The sequence below is a fragment of the Xiphophorus maculatus genome, chromosome 18 (assembly GCF_002775205.1).
Source record: "Xiphophorus maculatus strain JP 163 A chromosome 18, X_maculatus-5.0-male, whole genome shotgun sequence".
Classification (NCBI taxonomy): domain Eukaryota; kingdom Metazoa; phylum Chordata; class Actinopteri; order Cyprinodontiformes; family Poeciliidae; genus Xiphophorus; species Xiphophorus maculatus.
Genome location: NC_036460.1, coordinates 8,543,556 through 8,561,514, shown reverse-complemented (window position 1 = coordinate 8,561,514; position 17,959 = coordinate 8,543,556). Strand labels below are relative to the sequence as shown.

Here is a 17,959-nt window from a genome sequence, read left to right as displayed (position 1 = left end):
TCCACCATTAAGAAGCTGAATTGGCTTGAAAGCATTAGCAAAATCGCTAACATAGCGTAAGATGGATGCAAAGTAACATTTTTGCCCCAATACAGAATTTTTCTCATCCACAAATCTTATTACAGCTTCTGACCATTATTAGTCTGACGTCCATTTACTGTTTGCTTCATTAAGTACACTTGCTTAATTGGTAATAATAAAAATAGGAATCCACACAATTAAATGGCTGCAAATCAATACATGTAGACATCTACACATGGTGGGGGAAAAAAAAAAACACCAATCCAAACCAGGAGGTCAATCAACCTTGTATACTCGCTTCTCAGTGTGTTAATGGTGGAGGAACAACTTACCATTACATTTAAATCATTTATCCACCGTCATCGGTGTCCATGCTAACTAGCCTGAGCATTCACGACAGGGTCTGCTATCAGGAAGGAGCAGCGAAGGAGGAGGATGGAAGATGAACAGCGAAATTGTGATTGACAGCACTAAGACCCTCCTCCTGCCTTTGATTGGCTGTTTTGAGTTAGCACTGGGAGTAATGGGAGAGGGCAGAGGAGCTCGTTTTTTTCCACAAACTATCTGTCCCATACCATATTGCCACGACATAGTGACAATTTCAACAAACATCTAAAAAAACATATATTTTTTAAAGTTACATACTATAGCTTTAATGCACTGTTTGATAACTAGGATCAATTGGAGTGTATGTGTGACTGAATTGAAATTGTGAATTGGCACTACATAAATAAACTAAATTTAATTAAATAGGTTCTGCAGCACTTAAAACTATAACTCCTCATGTGGAATCAATATGAGCCTTAAGAGTTGATTTTTATGGGGGGTTTTTTCAACCAATATTATACAGTTGGCAATAAAGTGTATAAATCCTTTTGATCATACTGCTATCACAGTATTAAAATTATGTTTATTTTTCTATTGTAAATAAAACCCTGCAGGATGAGTGTTAGATCTGGCACGTCTCACTCCTCAGCAAGGCCTGCTGGAGGAAAATTGTGCTTTAAATATCCATTTAAAAGAGGATAGATTAAAGACAATAGTTCCCTTACACATTTATCCTGCTACACTTAGCAAGTCTGAAAACCTTCATAAATAATGGTGCTCTGTTTCCTGTAGGTTATCAGTGTTGGAAAATTAGCTTTTAAAATGCAGTTTGAAATCCATTTGGCTGATTGATGGGTGATGGGACTAATAAATTTTGCCAGTTTCTAGCGGGTCGGCTCAAAGCCATTCTTTATGGTTGTCACGAGGCCAGACACATTCGATGTGTGAAATAAGGATGTCAAACCAACTCTGATGAAAGGATTTCATTGGGTGGACAATTTGCTGCAGAAAGAAAACAGACTATTATCTTTGCATTAATAATTATGAACAGGAATTTTATATTTAACAGACTCTTTATTACCTAAATTGTACATTAATCTTTATTGTACAAAGGATCTTAGCATTGGTGGTCTGCTGCCAGAGTAAAGTTAGCAGAATTCAAATACTGATACTAGGGGCATATGATCACCCAGGTTTACATTGCCATTAGTCTAAGCAAGTAGAAAGCAGTCTTCAAAATAGCCTGTCAGGTTGCATTGCACCTACATGTCTCAGCTTCCTGAGTTGGATTTTCTTTTGACTATTTCAGATATGCTGTACAAAATAATCAGTCAAAGGCAGATTTTCCTCAAAACAATGAGCAAATATTGAACGACGAGTAGGCCGGGGTCCAATGTACAAGTACAAGTAAGAATTTAGATGGGTTATGCTTTGGCAAAAATTTTGCTCCACAAAACAGACCAGGTTAGCACCTCCATTGTTGCAAAGAAAGCCCAATTGTCTTATTGTTAGCTTCATCCTATCATTCCTATGATATCTGAAGTCCTCAACTTGGGTCAAAGGCTGACCCTCAACACAGAGGAAGCAGTCCACTTTTTTCCAGTTGATATTCATCTAGAGGAACTGACTTGTATTTACCTATCAACAACATGAATAACTTCTTCTGAATAGGCCACCCAATTAGAAAAGTGCTGAGAGGCTGTGATGGTGAAGCAGTTGTCTAGGAATTGCAAAGTTGCCCTGTGTTCCTGTGTACTGATGTGTGAATGTTTTGTTCAGATATATAAATTTGACTTTTATTGTAAAACAGCTTCATGTAATTAGCATAACTACAAAACAAATTCAGTCCAGACCATTGATCATACAGTTCATTTAACATATATTACCAATTGAAACAGCTTGAAAACCATGGATTTAGAATGTCACTGGTCTTACTTGTTGCAAAAAATCTACTTGGAGCTATAGAATATATTTAAGTCCTGTTTTTTATTTAAACGTTTGCACGTTTTTTGTTTTACTCTTGTGTTTAGGCACTGTGACTTAAACTATAATGAGCAACCTCAAGCAAACCACTTGAAAGCATTTTATAATGGTTAATACTATAATAAGGAAATCTTCAAAGAAGGGATTTATCCCCCACTGGCATCTGCTCTCGCTACTTCCACAATAATCACCCAGTTGCCTACAGTGGATTTACATTTTTTACACTGTGTAATCTTGCATTTACAATATCATTTACGTGGGTGTCTCCTTTCCACCCACTGACATCTGTCTTCTTCTCAGTTAAGCTTTGAGGGAGATTGGCAGGGGACAAGCTCAAGGCATTCAGTGTTACTTTGCATATACCAGCTCATGATACTTTGTGAATGCAACATCCGCAGTTGCTTGGACACACTCTCTACTCATAACCGCTTTTGATTGATATTTAACTGAAACTGAGCCCTTGTTGCTGTCAGGACTTGGCTAATTCTCCTGAGTCTTTTGATTTCTTACACTGGTGAATATTATATTCATGGAACAAGGAGGGTCTATTTTGTGATGTGATCCCCTCTAACACTTTAATCTGTTTAGACTGATTCAGAACTGTGCGGCTGAGAAAGGGGGCAAAAATCGAACAAAATACAAGGCTGCCTGCCAAGGTCTTACAGCAACTGACGTACATTGACAAATCACCTCCTGAATTTAAAAACATATTTGACCTGATTCAAGGGTGTTTTTGAGCTGTGGGTTCCCTAATCATTAGCTCCAAGATGTGTATATAACAAGATGTGCTTTATTTTGATGAGTAAAACAAAGATATTGTCCATTTTATTCCAACTACTACAGTGTTGGAATGTGCAGTTATTAATGTGATTGACCAAATTAATTATGATAGTGTCCAATCTCTTCACATTTAAGTGAAAATCATAGATGAAAAATACAGCTATATTTTCTGTGAAGTGCACAGGCTTAAAAACAGCATCAGCTAGTACACATTTGAAAAGCTGTGTACTTAAAGCCCTAATGCTTGTCCCCATGCTTAATGGTTTGCATTAGCTGCAAGCCATAAAATTATCCATAGGTCCTCACTTATGTTGGAATAATCATTTACAAAGATGGCTACCACATGCTGGAACTGTTTTCTTTTTTTTTTCTTTATGGCTTTAATTCGCTGTTATTAATAATGAATAAAAATGCAGTTTTCAATTGGGTTGCTCCAGGGCCCTGGGAATCATTTCAATGAATATTTCAGCACATTATTTTAATCATGGCTCTACATATGCAGTGGGGGGAGGGTTTGTTTTATAGGCTCATGCTTCAACCGCCCCAAGACCCTGATCATTAAACTCCACGCTGTCTGCATTGAGGTTCCTACCTTTGATTTACAAGACTTGTTAAAAAACATTGTAAAAAAAGAAGCCAAGCTGTGCCATTTATACTTGTAATTTGATGCTGTATTTGTAAATGGGGGTGCCTAAGATTTATGTATGTCGGGTTTGCTGGTGCTCCCTGCTGTTATGCTATTGGATTTTGCAGAGGTAGCATTACTTAGGCCTCTAGAGAGCTTGGCAGCATTCACCCTAATAAAGTCCACCATATCTGGTTTGATTTTCTCCCCCAGATGTTTTTTTAAATGTGGCTGCTGTAATCAGGTCATCATTGAGGAGTGTGCTCTCTGTCTAATCTGCCCATCTTTTTGTCTCTCTCGTAGTCAGCTGCATGACTTCTGGCGTCTCGACTACTGGGAAGATGACCTGCGGCGAAGGAGGAGGTTTGTCCGAAACCCATTTGGCTCCACCCACTTGGATATAGCGTGCAAGTCCTCACAAGAATATGGTAGGTGCTTCTTTTATTTGTGGGAAATATAAATCAAACTGCATACCATGTTTTGGGCCTGGAGTTTAGGATTCCAAGTTGAGATGGTTGCAAAGTACAACTAACAAATATGTAACAAAATCTCTGTCTTCTGTTACCATTTTCTCCTTGATTCTAACTTTTCATTGTTTAGTTTTGCCTACCGCCCAGAGTCACTTCTGCGTAAAAACCTTACACCCCAGGCTTTCACAATAAAGCTGTCTTGTCAAAATGAAATTCTCCAGTCCTTCTGCCTGTAACTGAACAGCAGGGTAAATGTTTAATGGGTTTAAGTTTAATGGGCTGATCGCAAAATTATTAGAAGCACCAAACACAGTGGCTACAGTTATCTTTTATTATACACCTTGTGGGATTTTGAATCTTGATGGTGTCCTCTCTTTATTTATATGTTGAGCTACTTAAGACAACAGTTGCTTCAGTCTGTGTCTTATGGTTACCTTAGACTTTTTCTTCAATATAATGCGCTCTAGATGAACACCTGGCAGCTGTTGAAGAAGCAGGTGGTCCCATTTCTAAGATACACGCAGTAATTAAAGCTTCTGCTCCTGATGTTGATTTGTTGTTCATTTTTGTAATGTTTTTTGGATTTTCCAAGTTACCAGGTTTCTCTACAACGGCAGAGAAGAATAGAGAATAGTCTTAAAAAGCTATTCTTAGCCCTTCTGATTTGCACTGGGAAAAATAAAAGGAATTTTCAAATTAAGGCATTCACCAGAGATGTGAGGGGTAAAATGTAATGCGTTAAAGTCATTTACCTGTAAATATTTACACACCTGTTAAACCTATAAAGCATAAACAATAATATTGTCCTGGATCTTCCTAATTCAATCCAATACTTATAGATTGTCCAGATAATATCAGAAAGAAATCTCAAACATTTATCAATATTTTAACACATTTTTAGAGATGAATTTCAGTTTGTGAATTTCCGTCCACAAAATTAATATGTTCTCATTTGCTGTGCATCAGAATGTGTCTATAATTTATATTCAAAATGGTTTTGAGTCCCTGCACGTCACCACCTTTTCTCTTCAGCTCATTGTAATGCAACCATTAAAAGTATTAGGCCTGTGTTGCCTGTTTATTTTGCAACCTTGGGAAGTTAGGTTGCCTGCTGAACTCCTTCATCTGTGGCACAGAACTCCAATGGTAATTCTTTTTTTTTTATCCATTATTTATATTTTTCTGATTCTGTCAAAGTAACTGACTAAAGACTTGTTGAGATCCTACTAACATGCTCTAGTTTTAATGAGCGGAATAATGTATAAACTTGTCAGCTGAAAGGGATTGCCTGCAGTCTGATGCTCACTATCAAAGGTGAGTTGCTTTTTCAAGCTTATTTTAACTGACTTTGATGGGGCTGTGTAGCAAAGGCTTTTATGAGGAGTTAAGATAAAAATACTTTTTTTTTCATCTTTGTGAGACCTTCAGCAGATTTTGGGGGAGCCGGGACAATTGGCAGTTACAATTTTTGTCTTTTACTGCCATGATATTGACAATAGCTGTCCTAGCTTCTGTGAAATCTCAAGGGTTCATTGTTCATCAAATATAGCATCCTCATTTTTAACTGCGATAGAGTATGGACCTTACCAAGCTCCGCCCACAACCGATCCACGTGACCGCAAGTCTCACAAACAAAGCCTCGCGGCGCCTTGTTTCTATGTAAGCTCCATTAGTGCATCATTTCTACCGGATTTTCACAATATATCAGCTACTACAATGGACAGAGGAACTAACAAGTTCATGTCATCATCTGGGAGGAGGTTACTGGTTTCTCAGTCACAAGCTGGTTGCAAACCTGAGGCCAGCAGGTGTCAGTCAGTTATGGTAGATCTGAAATTTGGTTTGATGACGTCAATATGAGAAGCTACAGACTGATAGGAGGAACCAAAGAGCTCTGTAAAGGTAAAGGCAAATCTTCTGAAGTTGGGATATAATTAATTTAATTTCACATAATTACCACGGTAGAAGCCATTTGTTTGTTAAAATTTTATGAAATATATTTGTTCTATTTGATGTTTGTTGTGAATGATGTAAACTCACAAATGAAGGAGGTAATTAGTCCAACGTTTAGAAACTACAGCGGCTGTAATGCGCCACAGCAAAGGTAAACAAAGGTAAAATAACCCGAACAGGTGATCAACTCAAAACCACTCCTACCTTTTTACTCTCTCTCGCTTTGTAGTTTAAGCCCACCTGTTGCCGTGGCAACCGCCTGCGCCCCGCAAGACGAGCAAAGACGTTAAAAACATAACATTCAGTCCGTTACGATATCAAGTTTCCAGGCTTGATATTTATTTCTCGATTATTAATCAGCGCTTCCCTGAACACAGCGATGGTTCTGATTGACTAGCTGTACTTGGTGCTAACGTGGCTAACATGAGTAACAGTTTAGTCCAAAGCCTTTTCTGCTCGAATAAAATCTTTAGTGTATGTCAGATACAGACACATTGCATATTGACCTGTTTAGGTAACGTAAGACTGTGTAGCAGACAGGCTTCAAGGTGTAGAAGTTGGATCAGTTCTGCCATTATGCTGTACTTAGCTAACAGGAAGCGTGTGTTTGTTAGACGGCCACGCACGTGACCACGTAGAATGGGCATCAGCCAATGAAAAGCGGCTCCTGTGGTAAGGTGGAGGGCCGCAAGTAATAAAATGCAAATGAGCAAAGCTGGTGAGAGAGAATATCTGTAATAAAAAGAAAACAGGCAAAATGTTTACTTATCAAAAAAATTACAGAGTATGAGTGACAAGCAGTAAGCTAAGGCCAGTTGGAAACACCAGCTAAATTAAACATGGGAATGTGATTTTTATTTTCTAGTATAACAGACAGCAAAGATGAACGGAATACAAGGCAATAGGCCCAGTGTTACAAAACACAGATTAAGATTCAGGCAAAATTTTGACAACAAGGTAGACTCAAAAATATTTTTAGAGTTTTAAGTGGACCATTCAGTCTGGCACATTACTATTGATTTTAAGTATTATGGTCAACTCTGTGGTCTTTGTTCCTATTGCCAGTATGTCAAAAGTTGTTCCTCAAGGCTATGTATTGGGCCAGTATCTTTATTTCAATTTACATTAACATTGTGCATCATTGTATTCCTGACTTAGCCAAGTATTTCTATGTACATGTCAGTCACTCAAACCCAGTTAACCTGGATTTTGATCATCTGTTAGTTGCATTAAACTTTATTTTGTCAAATTGTTTTAATCTAAGCTTGAAAAACAGAGTATGTTGTTTTTAAACAAAAAAACATTCTACATTTTTCTTTGTCATATCCACAGGGACCCCCCCATTAAATGGCTTATGCATATCTTAGCATATTGATTAATAATCTTTAAGTTCAGTCTTACAATAAACACTTCAAAATTCTTGTTTTCCAAAGTTTACCCTGTTTTAGTTTCAAATTAGCAGAGTTTACAGACCATTTTGGCGTAACTTTTACATTATAAATACAAAAGGTCAAAATTAGTCTACTGCATATAATCCTAAAGGATTAAAAAACCTCAAAAACCTGAAATATTTTTGACTGAGAATGAACTGGACTGGGAATAAAGTATGAAAATACACATATGTTTTAGCCTTTATTTTCTTTCTCTAGTTATTCAGACCTGGAAAATATTTAATCAAGTTAAAATTAAGGAAAATAAAGAAAAAGGGAGGTGGGGGGACATAGCAGCTCTCAAAGGAACCAAAGAACAGACCCAACAGACTAAAGATTCCAATAGTCTGGTATTTGACAGAAGCCTCTGTTTATCCCAGTGTCTTTGCCAGAAAAGTAAACATTAAAGTTGTAAATTAAGCTCTATGCAGCTGCAGAGTAGGGAGGTATTTGAAAAGACAAGTGCAAGAATTTTTTGCTTCTTTGTTTTCTGGAAGAAATAAAGTGTTTGTGTTTCCCAATTATGAGCTGTATTAATTCATTCTTGTAAACTCGCTTAATCAGTTGAGTCATACAGTATATTTTTACTTTAAAATGGAATTAGTATTTTTTAAACTGAAGTAGTATTGTTTTTTTTTAAAAAAACCACATGTTGGATTTAGACTTTGTACGAGATGACCTTAGAATCATCACAGTACTACAGAATATTTTTCCTATGGTTGATACTTTGCTGACGTCTTTCAAGCAACTTTAATGGCAATGGGAAAAGTAGTTTTGTTTAATAAGAGTTGGAATGTTTTTCTTTAGTTTTTTTTTTTTGCCCATTGTGTGTCTGTGCTTTAAAGGATGTAGACTCTGATGGTTGAACTCTACCTTAAACTCTGCCTCATTGTCTATTAGTAGTGCTGACAGCTTAGCTAGCACTTTCGGTCTCTGGCCTTTGCCTGTAATAGCCTGCCTTGGTCCAGCCAGCCTCTGCCCAGAATCAGACTATATTGTTAGGTGATTGGAATTGGGCAAGCATGAAATGGAAGTCACGTTAATATTGATCCAAATGTTTAACGGGGTGTTTTACCTCCTGGTGTCCTTGCTGTCTCATTTCAGGTGAGCGGTTTCTCTTGAAGCTGATTGCACCAGGCAGAGATCTTTATAGCCTTTTACTTCAGCAGGCATAGCCTCATGATGTGATATTAACCTTTACCAACATCATAATTAAAGTCATTATGCTGTGGCAAATGACATCAGAGTATTTTCCAACATACATATTCAGATATTTAAATGTAGGTTTTAAGTAAATGCAGTGAGAAACAAAAGTAATGAAAATGTCAGCATTTTCTGAATGTATTTCTTGAGGGTTTGATGAAGAAATCCACTCATAAAAATAAATTAAAATTATTTAATCCATAAAAGAAATTGTGTGGAATGACTCAAGACTGAATGAAAAAATGAAAGAGAGCTGCTAAAAGGTACAGAAAGCCAAAAACGCTGATCTGCTTATTTATCCCTAATTAAAGAGTTTTTGTTTTTTTTATTTTCAATGTATTTGACAAAAACATGTTATAAAGACTCTTAAGGTTTTTGGATCCATTTTTTTTTTCCAAACCATGTTGATGGAATTGGCTGCAGATTCAATTCTAAATTACTGAATGTTCCAGCCAGCACCAATAATCTGGAAGTGTGAAGCACATATTTTCAGAATTGCATGATTTATGACACAACAGAAACTTGAAAAGTAGTAGTACAGAGCCAAACATTACTTGCAGAAAGCTGCAGAAAAAACGTAGAATTTATATGAGAACAATAAGTAATACACTCAACCACAAGGCCTTTATACTCATCCCACAAGATTTCATTGTTGAAAAAAACTGATTAACGCTCATTTCATGTTTGTTGCAGAACATTTGAAATAAAGAACAAATAAACCCAACTGGTCTGGTGAGATGAGACTGAAATCCTTCACCCTGTAGATGTAATTTCACAGACCATGTTTGAAAGAGAAATGTCACTGCACATCACCGAAAAACACCACCACTAACGGTGAATTTTGGGGGCAGAAACATTTTTCAGCATATCGTGCTGGCAGACTTCATATAACTGAATAAAACATTAATAGAGAAATTTACTGAAATGTTCTTGGCAAGAATCTAAAGTACATAGAAGAGGCTCCCTGAAGCATCAGAATTTGAGGACAGTTTGTGTGGAGCATGAAACTCATTTCTCCATACAGGAGTAGACAACTTGAACCTCTCATTAGAAATAGAGGCTTTTCTACCAAGTATTTCACAAATTTTGTTTTCAGTGCTTATTCCCTGTGCTCTTCCACTTTATTACACAATTTTATGGGCTAACATGTTTTGATTTCTCTTCATGTGTGAATTAAGGGGGTTGTTGCTAACATATAACATATGGGGTTAATTTTGTGTCAGCAGCCCTATTGGAAATGTTTTCTCTGAGAAAGACATTTCTCAGGGATAATAAATACTTATTATTCCCTCTTGATACGGTATGTTCACTTCACTATGAATAGCACATATTTGACTAGAGATGCAGGATTATCACCCTTTGGCCTAATTTTTTATTTTTTTTCCAGAGATGGAGACTGTTGCGTAACAACAAAGTTGACACGCAAAGCACTTAAATACAATATTGGATAAAGATCACTCCTAGAGGAAGCGTCTGTACTGTGTAAACCACTCTACATCAAAAGTTGTCTTGCTTACTTTTACAGCCTCGAAAAATTTACGAATGTCTTGTGTCACAGGAAGTATGAAACTGTCATTTTCCCCCTCATTTATTTTTCCTCAGTACAGATTAAATAAAGGTTAAGAGACAGAGGGAAGAACTGCATCGCCTTCGTGATCCCATGAATAGGACTTTTTCTCTCCTTGTGGAATGTCGAGACAGCGGAGGGGGGAGTCTAGAGTGAAGTGCTGGATCAGAAACAGAGTCTGGAAAAAGTAGCTAAACCATTCTATAAAGCTCACTTTATATACGTTTAAAAATGTATATAGAGAGTTGTTATTTTTCAATACTTAGCTTTTATTCTGTAGCGTTCACAAACTCAAAACTCTTCGGTGGGGAGGGACAGGGGTGTTTAACAGGAGAAACTGCAACATATAATGAAATTAACAAACTGATGTCAACTTATTTCTGTGTCATAGTACTTAGTACTTTAAACAGAGCTTATGTGCTATATGTTGTTGATATAGAAGCAGCTTGTAAACACACCTTCTGACCACAATTGCTGAAGTTCTGAACTGAACCTCTGGGCCAGGTTTTTTATGTACTTCACATTTATATCTATTCTCCAGCTGGTATCCTGGTTTTTTGGAAGCAGTGCCAAGTATCTCTTTCCCACTGATGCATATGTGCTCTGTATATTTTATACCTTTAAGATATTGCTAAAACTTTGAGACAATGTTCTAAAAGGTTGTGAAGATAAGAGGCAAATTATCTACTTTTGCATTTAGCTTAAAATTGTGAATATTGTGTCAAGTGTTGACAGGAGCAAATCTTGATACTATCTTATTTTGTGGCGTTTCTTTAAAAGACAATTGACCTGTTGGTCAGTGGGTGTTTAGTATTATTTTTTTTTTAATTTTGTGTTGATTCTAGACAGACCAATTCATCTTTTGTTTTTTTCTGTCAACATACCCAGTGTGTTAAATTCGGTTTATTTAAATTTTTCATACTCTTGTTTTGTTTGTTGTAGCTTGTAAAATGTGATTTGAAATGATGGTGGATCTGAACTGCAGTCAGTCCAGTTTTATAGCTGAAAGCACATAATGAAGACATGTAGATTTAGTAACAAAAATGTAGTTTATTTTTCTCTTCAACAGATGGCCTGAATAACATATTGTCTTAAAGTATAAGTATAGTAGTAAGTTTCACAGATGCTTAAATGACTGACAATCTTCCTCAGCATTTTATTTCTCCCATCTTTAGCCTTTCTGTGGTCTTTTGTTTTGAACTAATTAGTTCTAGCTCGTAATCAGTTTGTCTGGTTACTTTCTCTTACTTATTCAAGAATTTAACTGGGATTAAACTTAACAAATATTTCTAAAAAAGAAAGTGTGTTCTGCTCCAAACTTTTTTGAGAGAGGAGAGTCCCTACGTACCCTCTAAGGGACTGTAAGGACCTTGCTGAACCCCAGCTATGAGTGCCACAAGACCGCCTCCTTTGGTGACAGCCGGCAGATCTTCATCAGCCTTCAATGAGGGCATGAAAGCTCTGCAGTGCACTTTACGGAGTGTAATTAGTGCACTCTGAGGCAGTTTCAGCTCAGTGATTGAACAAGAGGACCCATGAGACTGGCTTATAGGTGACTTCTCTTGGCACTGTTACTGAAGAGCTCAAAAGCAAACAAGAAATAAAACTGCTGTCACACTAGAAAGCCAGCGACCAATTTATGCTTTGTATTTTTTGTCCTGATTGACAGATGGCATTGCACTATTATTATAATACATCTTCTATTATTTTTCTGCAAAGCCTTAAATCCTCCTCCTTACACTCATTTCCTGCAGTGTAAGTGTTAACACGTACCAAACCCTTTTTAAGTACAGTAGTTTTTCTAAACCTTTTCATAGCCTCATGACTTTTCATCTCAATAGATGTTTTACTTTGACACTTTGTTATTTTATTTGTAATCATGCTTTCTCTAAGAACGGAAGTCCGTTCTGGTAGTTGGAGGGTAATGTTGACTCTCGCAAACACATGCCTCACCTAATGTTGATTTTACATGCTGAAATCACCACCGTTTATTTGGTCTTCTAAACCCCTTTCAGAACTACCAGTCAGAGCCTCAGTCCGTCTGTTGAATTCCCCTTCATTTACTTGAGGCGTAATGATGGTTTACAGAAATCCAGTTTTAGGTTTCACTCTTCCTGCTTTGATTTCAGACCACTGGCAGGCTTTTCCATGTAACATTGCACAGAATTCATTTCCGAAACACTCCAACTTCTTCCCTTCATCTGATGAAAGAACGCCAGATATGAGACAGAGCAGGAAGCAAGGCTTTTGCCCCCCCCTCAGTAGCAGTGTTGACAACAGTCAAATGTGACCTCTTCAAGACAAGGTACATGTTCCTTAAGGGAGGGAAAGGCGAATTAAGAACTGTGGTGAAAGGAAACATGTCAGACATATGTCAGCCACCTCCCTTACCTTGATATGTGTTCTTCCCTTAGCACACAAGTTTCTCCACTGGTTATTTCCAACATTGGACTTTAGGGGGGGGAATCACAGAAGTGTTTCGAGCCGCCGTGTGACGGGCACATGTTCAAGCTGGGCGCATTTTAGATGATCAATGCACTGTGAGGCTTTCGTTTTTGCGTTGTGTAAGAACACATCCTTTTCAATTTCCACTTTATACCATCACCATATGATGAAGTCCTGCTATAAACAGGCTCCTAATTGAGCTGTCTGCTCAGTCCCACTCTTGTCAAGTCTCCAAAAGCAGCTAATATTATCTCTAATCTACACCGAGCGTGATATGTATCCCCCGACTCAGCTTTTGGTCTTTTAAGATAAAGATTGTCTTTTATTGTTGACCTAAAAATAAAAGCTGGCACACTTCTCAAGTTAAACCACTCAAAATATATTCAGTGTAGAATCCCATGAATAGCCTTGCAGTCTTTCATATGCAGATAAAGTGGTGTGTAAATAAAATCAGGGTCATTGTGTTTAGTTGCTTTAGTTTTCTCTATTTAGTGTGATAAGACTAAAACACAGAGCCTATGAAAACATTATTTTATTGTCTATGTCCAAATGGTTTATTCATATTTTCTAACAGTACAAAAAGGTTTCGACAGTTTTTTCCCCCCTAAAATACTGTCTACTATATTGTTATATTGCCTTTTCTTTTTTATATTTTCTCCTAATTTCAAAATATATATACTTTGCAACCAACATAAATGGTGATAGTCTGATGGAGCATCTTCTCGGGTACTGATATTGAGAGACATTTTTTTTATACAAATAACATCATTCCAACAGAAATATGTAGTTGAACTGGGTGTATGCATTGATGCTTGGCTATAAAACACAATTTAATTCTCAGCTGCAGATATAAATGTTTTTTTATGAGTAAGGCTAGCAAGTTTTACTAGGTTTGGTTTACCAAATACTTGTATTTGAATCCATGATGTTGAAAATGAGTGTTTCCATTTTGTTTTTGACTTTTGTTTTGCAGTAACTTAATTGGTTAGTTTAAATTGATGGCAGTGCCCAAATCTAAATAATATATAGATGATCTAATTCTGTATCCTCTCACTGTTTGGGAGTTCAGTTTCAGAAAGCAAAGAAAATGTTTTTAAAATATACTTAGATAAAGCTTTTCCATATCTGTCTCTACTTAGTTCTTATGTTGACAAGTAAAATCAGCTAAAATATTATTGGTTAGTACTAGTCTATTTTCCAACATAAACTTTTATTTCATACTTTTACTTATTATATCTACCTAGAATGTGAAAAGATTCGGGTGATTATACATTAGTTGCTCTTTCATATTGATAAAAATATAATGCATATAAGTCCAATCTTCTGACCCAACCATATTAGTATTTCGGAGATGGCAGATTACATTTCGAGATGTCTCGTTTGTTTTTGTTTTTTTTACAGCCTTAAAGGAAGAAAAGGTCGTGAAGTCCAAGCTAGTTTTCCGGAGCCCAACTTTGGCCAGTCAGAACCCAGAAACAGAACTGGTCCTGGATGGAGAAGACGATAATGTCAGCCTGCTCCATGAAAAGGAGATGGACAACGTTGGCGGTACATCAACATTTCAAATACCCCAGACATTACTGCACCTCCTTTTTTTTCTATTTATTTAATCACTTTGCATTAATTGATTGCATTGTTGATGTTGTATTTTAACTATGCATGCTCATTGTTGTCCACAGTGAAACATCATCACAGAAGATTGTCATGAAACATCATGTTTTCTTATTTGTCCAGGTGCATCTCAATAAATTAGAATATTACTGGAAATATTATTTCTTTCAGTAAGTCACTAAGTGAAACAGTATTTACGTAGATCAGACTGATGTTTTCAAATCGTAATGATGGTAATGTCAGTTTTAAAGCAAATGAAACTACATTTAGTTTATTAGTTTAAAATATTATCGGATAACGAATAAACACATTTAATACAATAATTTGGTTTAGTGAAAAGTGTGTTAAATACCTGCTTAAAATGACTTCAAAGAGTATTTTAATCCCACAATTGAGCCTGATCAGAATACATATTCCAGCTTACTGAGATGCACCGTCATGTGCAGTGTTTGAAGTTTGAGTTTTACCACTGGACCATTTTGCTGACTTTTGACATATGCTTTACACCTCATTGGCTCTTTCATGCTCAAGACCATTTTTTCTTTCTCGCAAGAATCAAGCTTAGCAAACATAAATCAGTATCTAAATGATAATAAACCAACAGTGGTCTGTTTCTGTTTGGACTTTTTTAGAGGAGAAAGTCATGAAATGGATCTGAAAAGAGGGTTGTTTATGCTTATCTAAACATCAGCCTGGACCTAATGTTATTACCGCTATAATGGCGGACACAATTGAAAATGATTTATATTTAATTATGAAGTTAGAATATCCTGCTAAACTCATTTTACGCTTACTTAAATAATAGTATAATAATATATATACAGTATATATTTTTTAGATGGATCGTCTGAAATGATATTTGAACCAGCTGTAATGTAAGGTATCCTCCAGTAAAACAAGCCTCTAATCTTCAGAACTACGATCCTTCTCAGTTTATTCTTAATATATCCTAAATTAGCTTTGAAAGTTTGTGTTACACAGGCAGTCACTTATACAACTTGTGCAATTTTCTACTTGTTTATTTCCTTCAACAGTTCTGTAAGTTAAGCATATACATGCTTTGACTTTAAGCGAGGTAATCATGAAATTTTATATATATATATATATATATATATATATATATATATATATAAGGGAGTTTTAGCAGTTTCCCTATTTTTATGCAATATCTGCATAGAAGTTTCGCAACAGAATGAAAGCACAAATAATTCTCCATTCACATGAAAACTGTGGTCATATACATTTGTTTGCTTACGTCAGCAAAAAATCTTATTTTCCTAAGATTAAGATAAATTGTTCTTTATAGATTTACATTCCTCTTCTAGTAGACTGTTGGTGGATATTTTTAATTTAATGAGTTTCTCTTTAGTAGAACTTTGAATTGTAGATGTACATATTTTGCAAATGCTATTCATAAACAAATGTTATATTCCAGGTTTGCATTATTTGTTAGAAAGAGAGTAAACGTTGATTATTAAAAATATGTTTCAAAGCCATGTGGTGCTAATATTTTGATGTGTGAATTTAAACCGAAGCAGGGCGCTTATGAGCGGCCAAATCCCTTTAAGATCTCACAGATGAGACTAACCCCTCCTCTCTGACCCAGGGCCAGCAGGCAGCCAAATGCTTCATGTCTGTCAGATGAACCCTTCATCGGCCAATCTAAAGCACATAGCAGAGACTAGTACACAACGAGCAGCTTTTCTCCGGGGAAAACTACATGTGACCTTGTAAACGCAGCATTGTTGAGTTTGATAGTTGTAATATGTTTAGAACGTGCGTACTAAGCTAAGATTATTAGCTGGGATTTCTTTTCTATGCTAAGTTCATGTTAAGTTCTTGTTTTTGTCGATAGGGGGACTTCAGTGTGCTGCAACAGTGAGATTATGCTTTTCAGATGAACGATCTGAGTTTGTCCTGCGTATATAATCCCAGGCATGACCAGTCTTAATGAGAGATCTGGGACTAGGTCCTTGTCAACAACAGTCCTCCTCCTGCCAGCCGCTGGGTCAGTGCCTGCTGCTGCTGCCAAAGGGGCGGCGCTTGCACTCATGAGCTCAGGCAGTTGTGGCTACTCAACCTATGATTAGTTTTTCTCCCCCACAAACACTTTAAACGCTGCCTGTGCTCAAGCTGGCATTAAATGAATTTCTTTTGTTTACACATATTTATCCAGAACTGAGTAAAACAGACGTGTGTGTGTGTGAGAGAAAACGAGTATCCGGTCAGACCATTCCTCACGTTAAGGAGTAGTCTATTGTTATGACTCTTCTGCCAGTATACCGGAAGCTTGTTAGCACACCACCAAGTGTGGCTTAGCCGCCACAACCGTTTTGTTTTGCTTTAATTTTGCCTTTTTTGTATCTGGTTTAAGACCCCATTCGAAATAAAGATCACTCGAGTGGTGACGTGTTTATAAAAGAGTAAAATAAATCCACATTTCTTAATAGATCAACTCTGTATGCCAGAGAAGTGCAAAATGTTGTTTTTTATTATTATTTGCAAATTGTGTTTCTGCAAACTGTTTAAAATCTGTGCAAGTAGCCCACCTTCCTTTTACACAAACATTAGTCAAACACTGCATTATCTTCTGTAAATAGTAGCTAAGATTAAACTCTTCCTCTAAACACTTCTCCCAAATGTCCACCTCACTGGTATTAGGCTTTCTCCGAGTTTGTTTGAGGCATGTTTTATTTTTCATTTAATAAAAAAGCCCCAACAGTTTATGGGCTTTACAGATCCTTCACCCCATGTAACTTGCCCTTAATTTTATCATTCTTATGTAAACATTTAATGTTATAGCCTAATTATGAGAATCCCTCAGGGGATTACTTCATAATCCTCTTCTGCCGATGAGCAATAGATACTTAATGCTTCAGGCTGCAGTGTGTTTCTCTTGGTGTGGCTCTTTTGGGACAGATTACAATGCCTTGCGCAGAAGTGTTATGTCTTTTTTTCATTATACTTTGGGGACTTGGATGACATTAAAGACCTCAACGTTTATTGCTGTTAAACCAAAATAAAATAAAATTAGGAAATGCAAAGAAATGGGAGGATATGTTTCACTTAAGTCTGACAGTGACTCGTAATCTCCTGTAAATAATGCTGCAAATGCAGCTAAAAGAGCTCGAGGTTATTGGTTACCTATGTGAAGCTTGTAAGCACTGTGTAATATTTGCTCTGATAGCATCAGCAGATAGGATCAACGTTAATGGAGCCGAGCAATGCTGAGAAGGAAAAAATATACACGTATCCAGGGGAGGATGGTTTTACTGTGCAGCCTGCAAGAGCGATGAAGGGACGCTCTGGGAGCTCCAACCGAAATCCACTTGTATTTCTGTAACCCTATCTCCCATAATTGGCTGAGGAACGCAGATTAAGATTGACGAGACATTAAAGTGGCTCTTTGGAGTTTAAGGGATCGATAAATATCCCGATTTTCGAGGGCTTTCGCTTGAGAGCAGACAAATCACTGGAACGGGGCTCTACAGCGACACTGATCTGACAACATGAAGGAGGAAGAGGGGGAACTGAAATAAGAAAA

General features: G+C 36.8%; 1 protein-coding gene across 5 annotated transcripts in view; it reads left to right on the top strand.

The window, feature by feature from the left end:
• Window positions 1–17,959, top strand: part of LOC102233216 (neurobeachin-like) — a 225,499-nt gene that overhangs the window by 137,275 nt on the left and 70,265 nt on the right. For all 5 annotated transcript variants that reach the window (XM_023351738.1, XM_023351736.1, XM_023351735.1 and 2 more), the window contains 2 exons: window positions 4,040–4,164; window positions 14,206–14,352. In XM_023351738.1, the coding sequence (XP_023207506.1) occupies window positions 4,040–4,164; window positions 14,206–14,352 (272 nt within the window). The remainder of the gene's footprint in view (window positions 1–4,039; window positions 4,165–14,205; window positions 14,353–17,959) is intronic.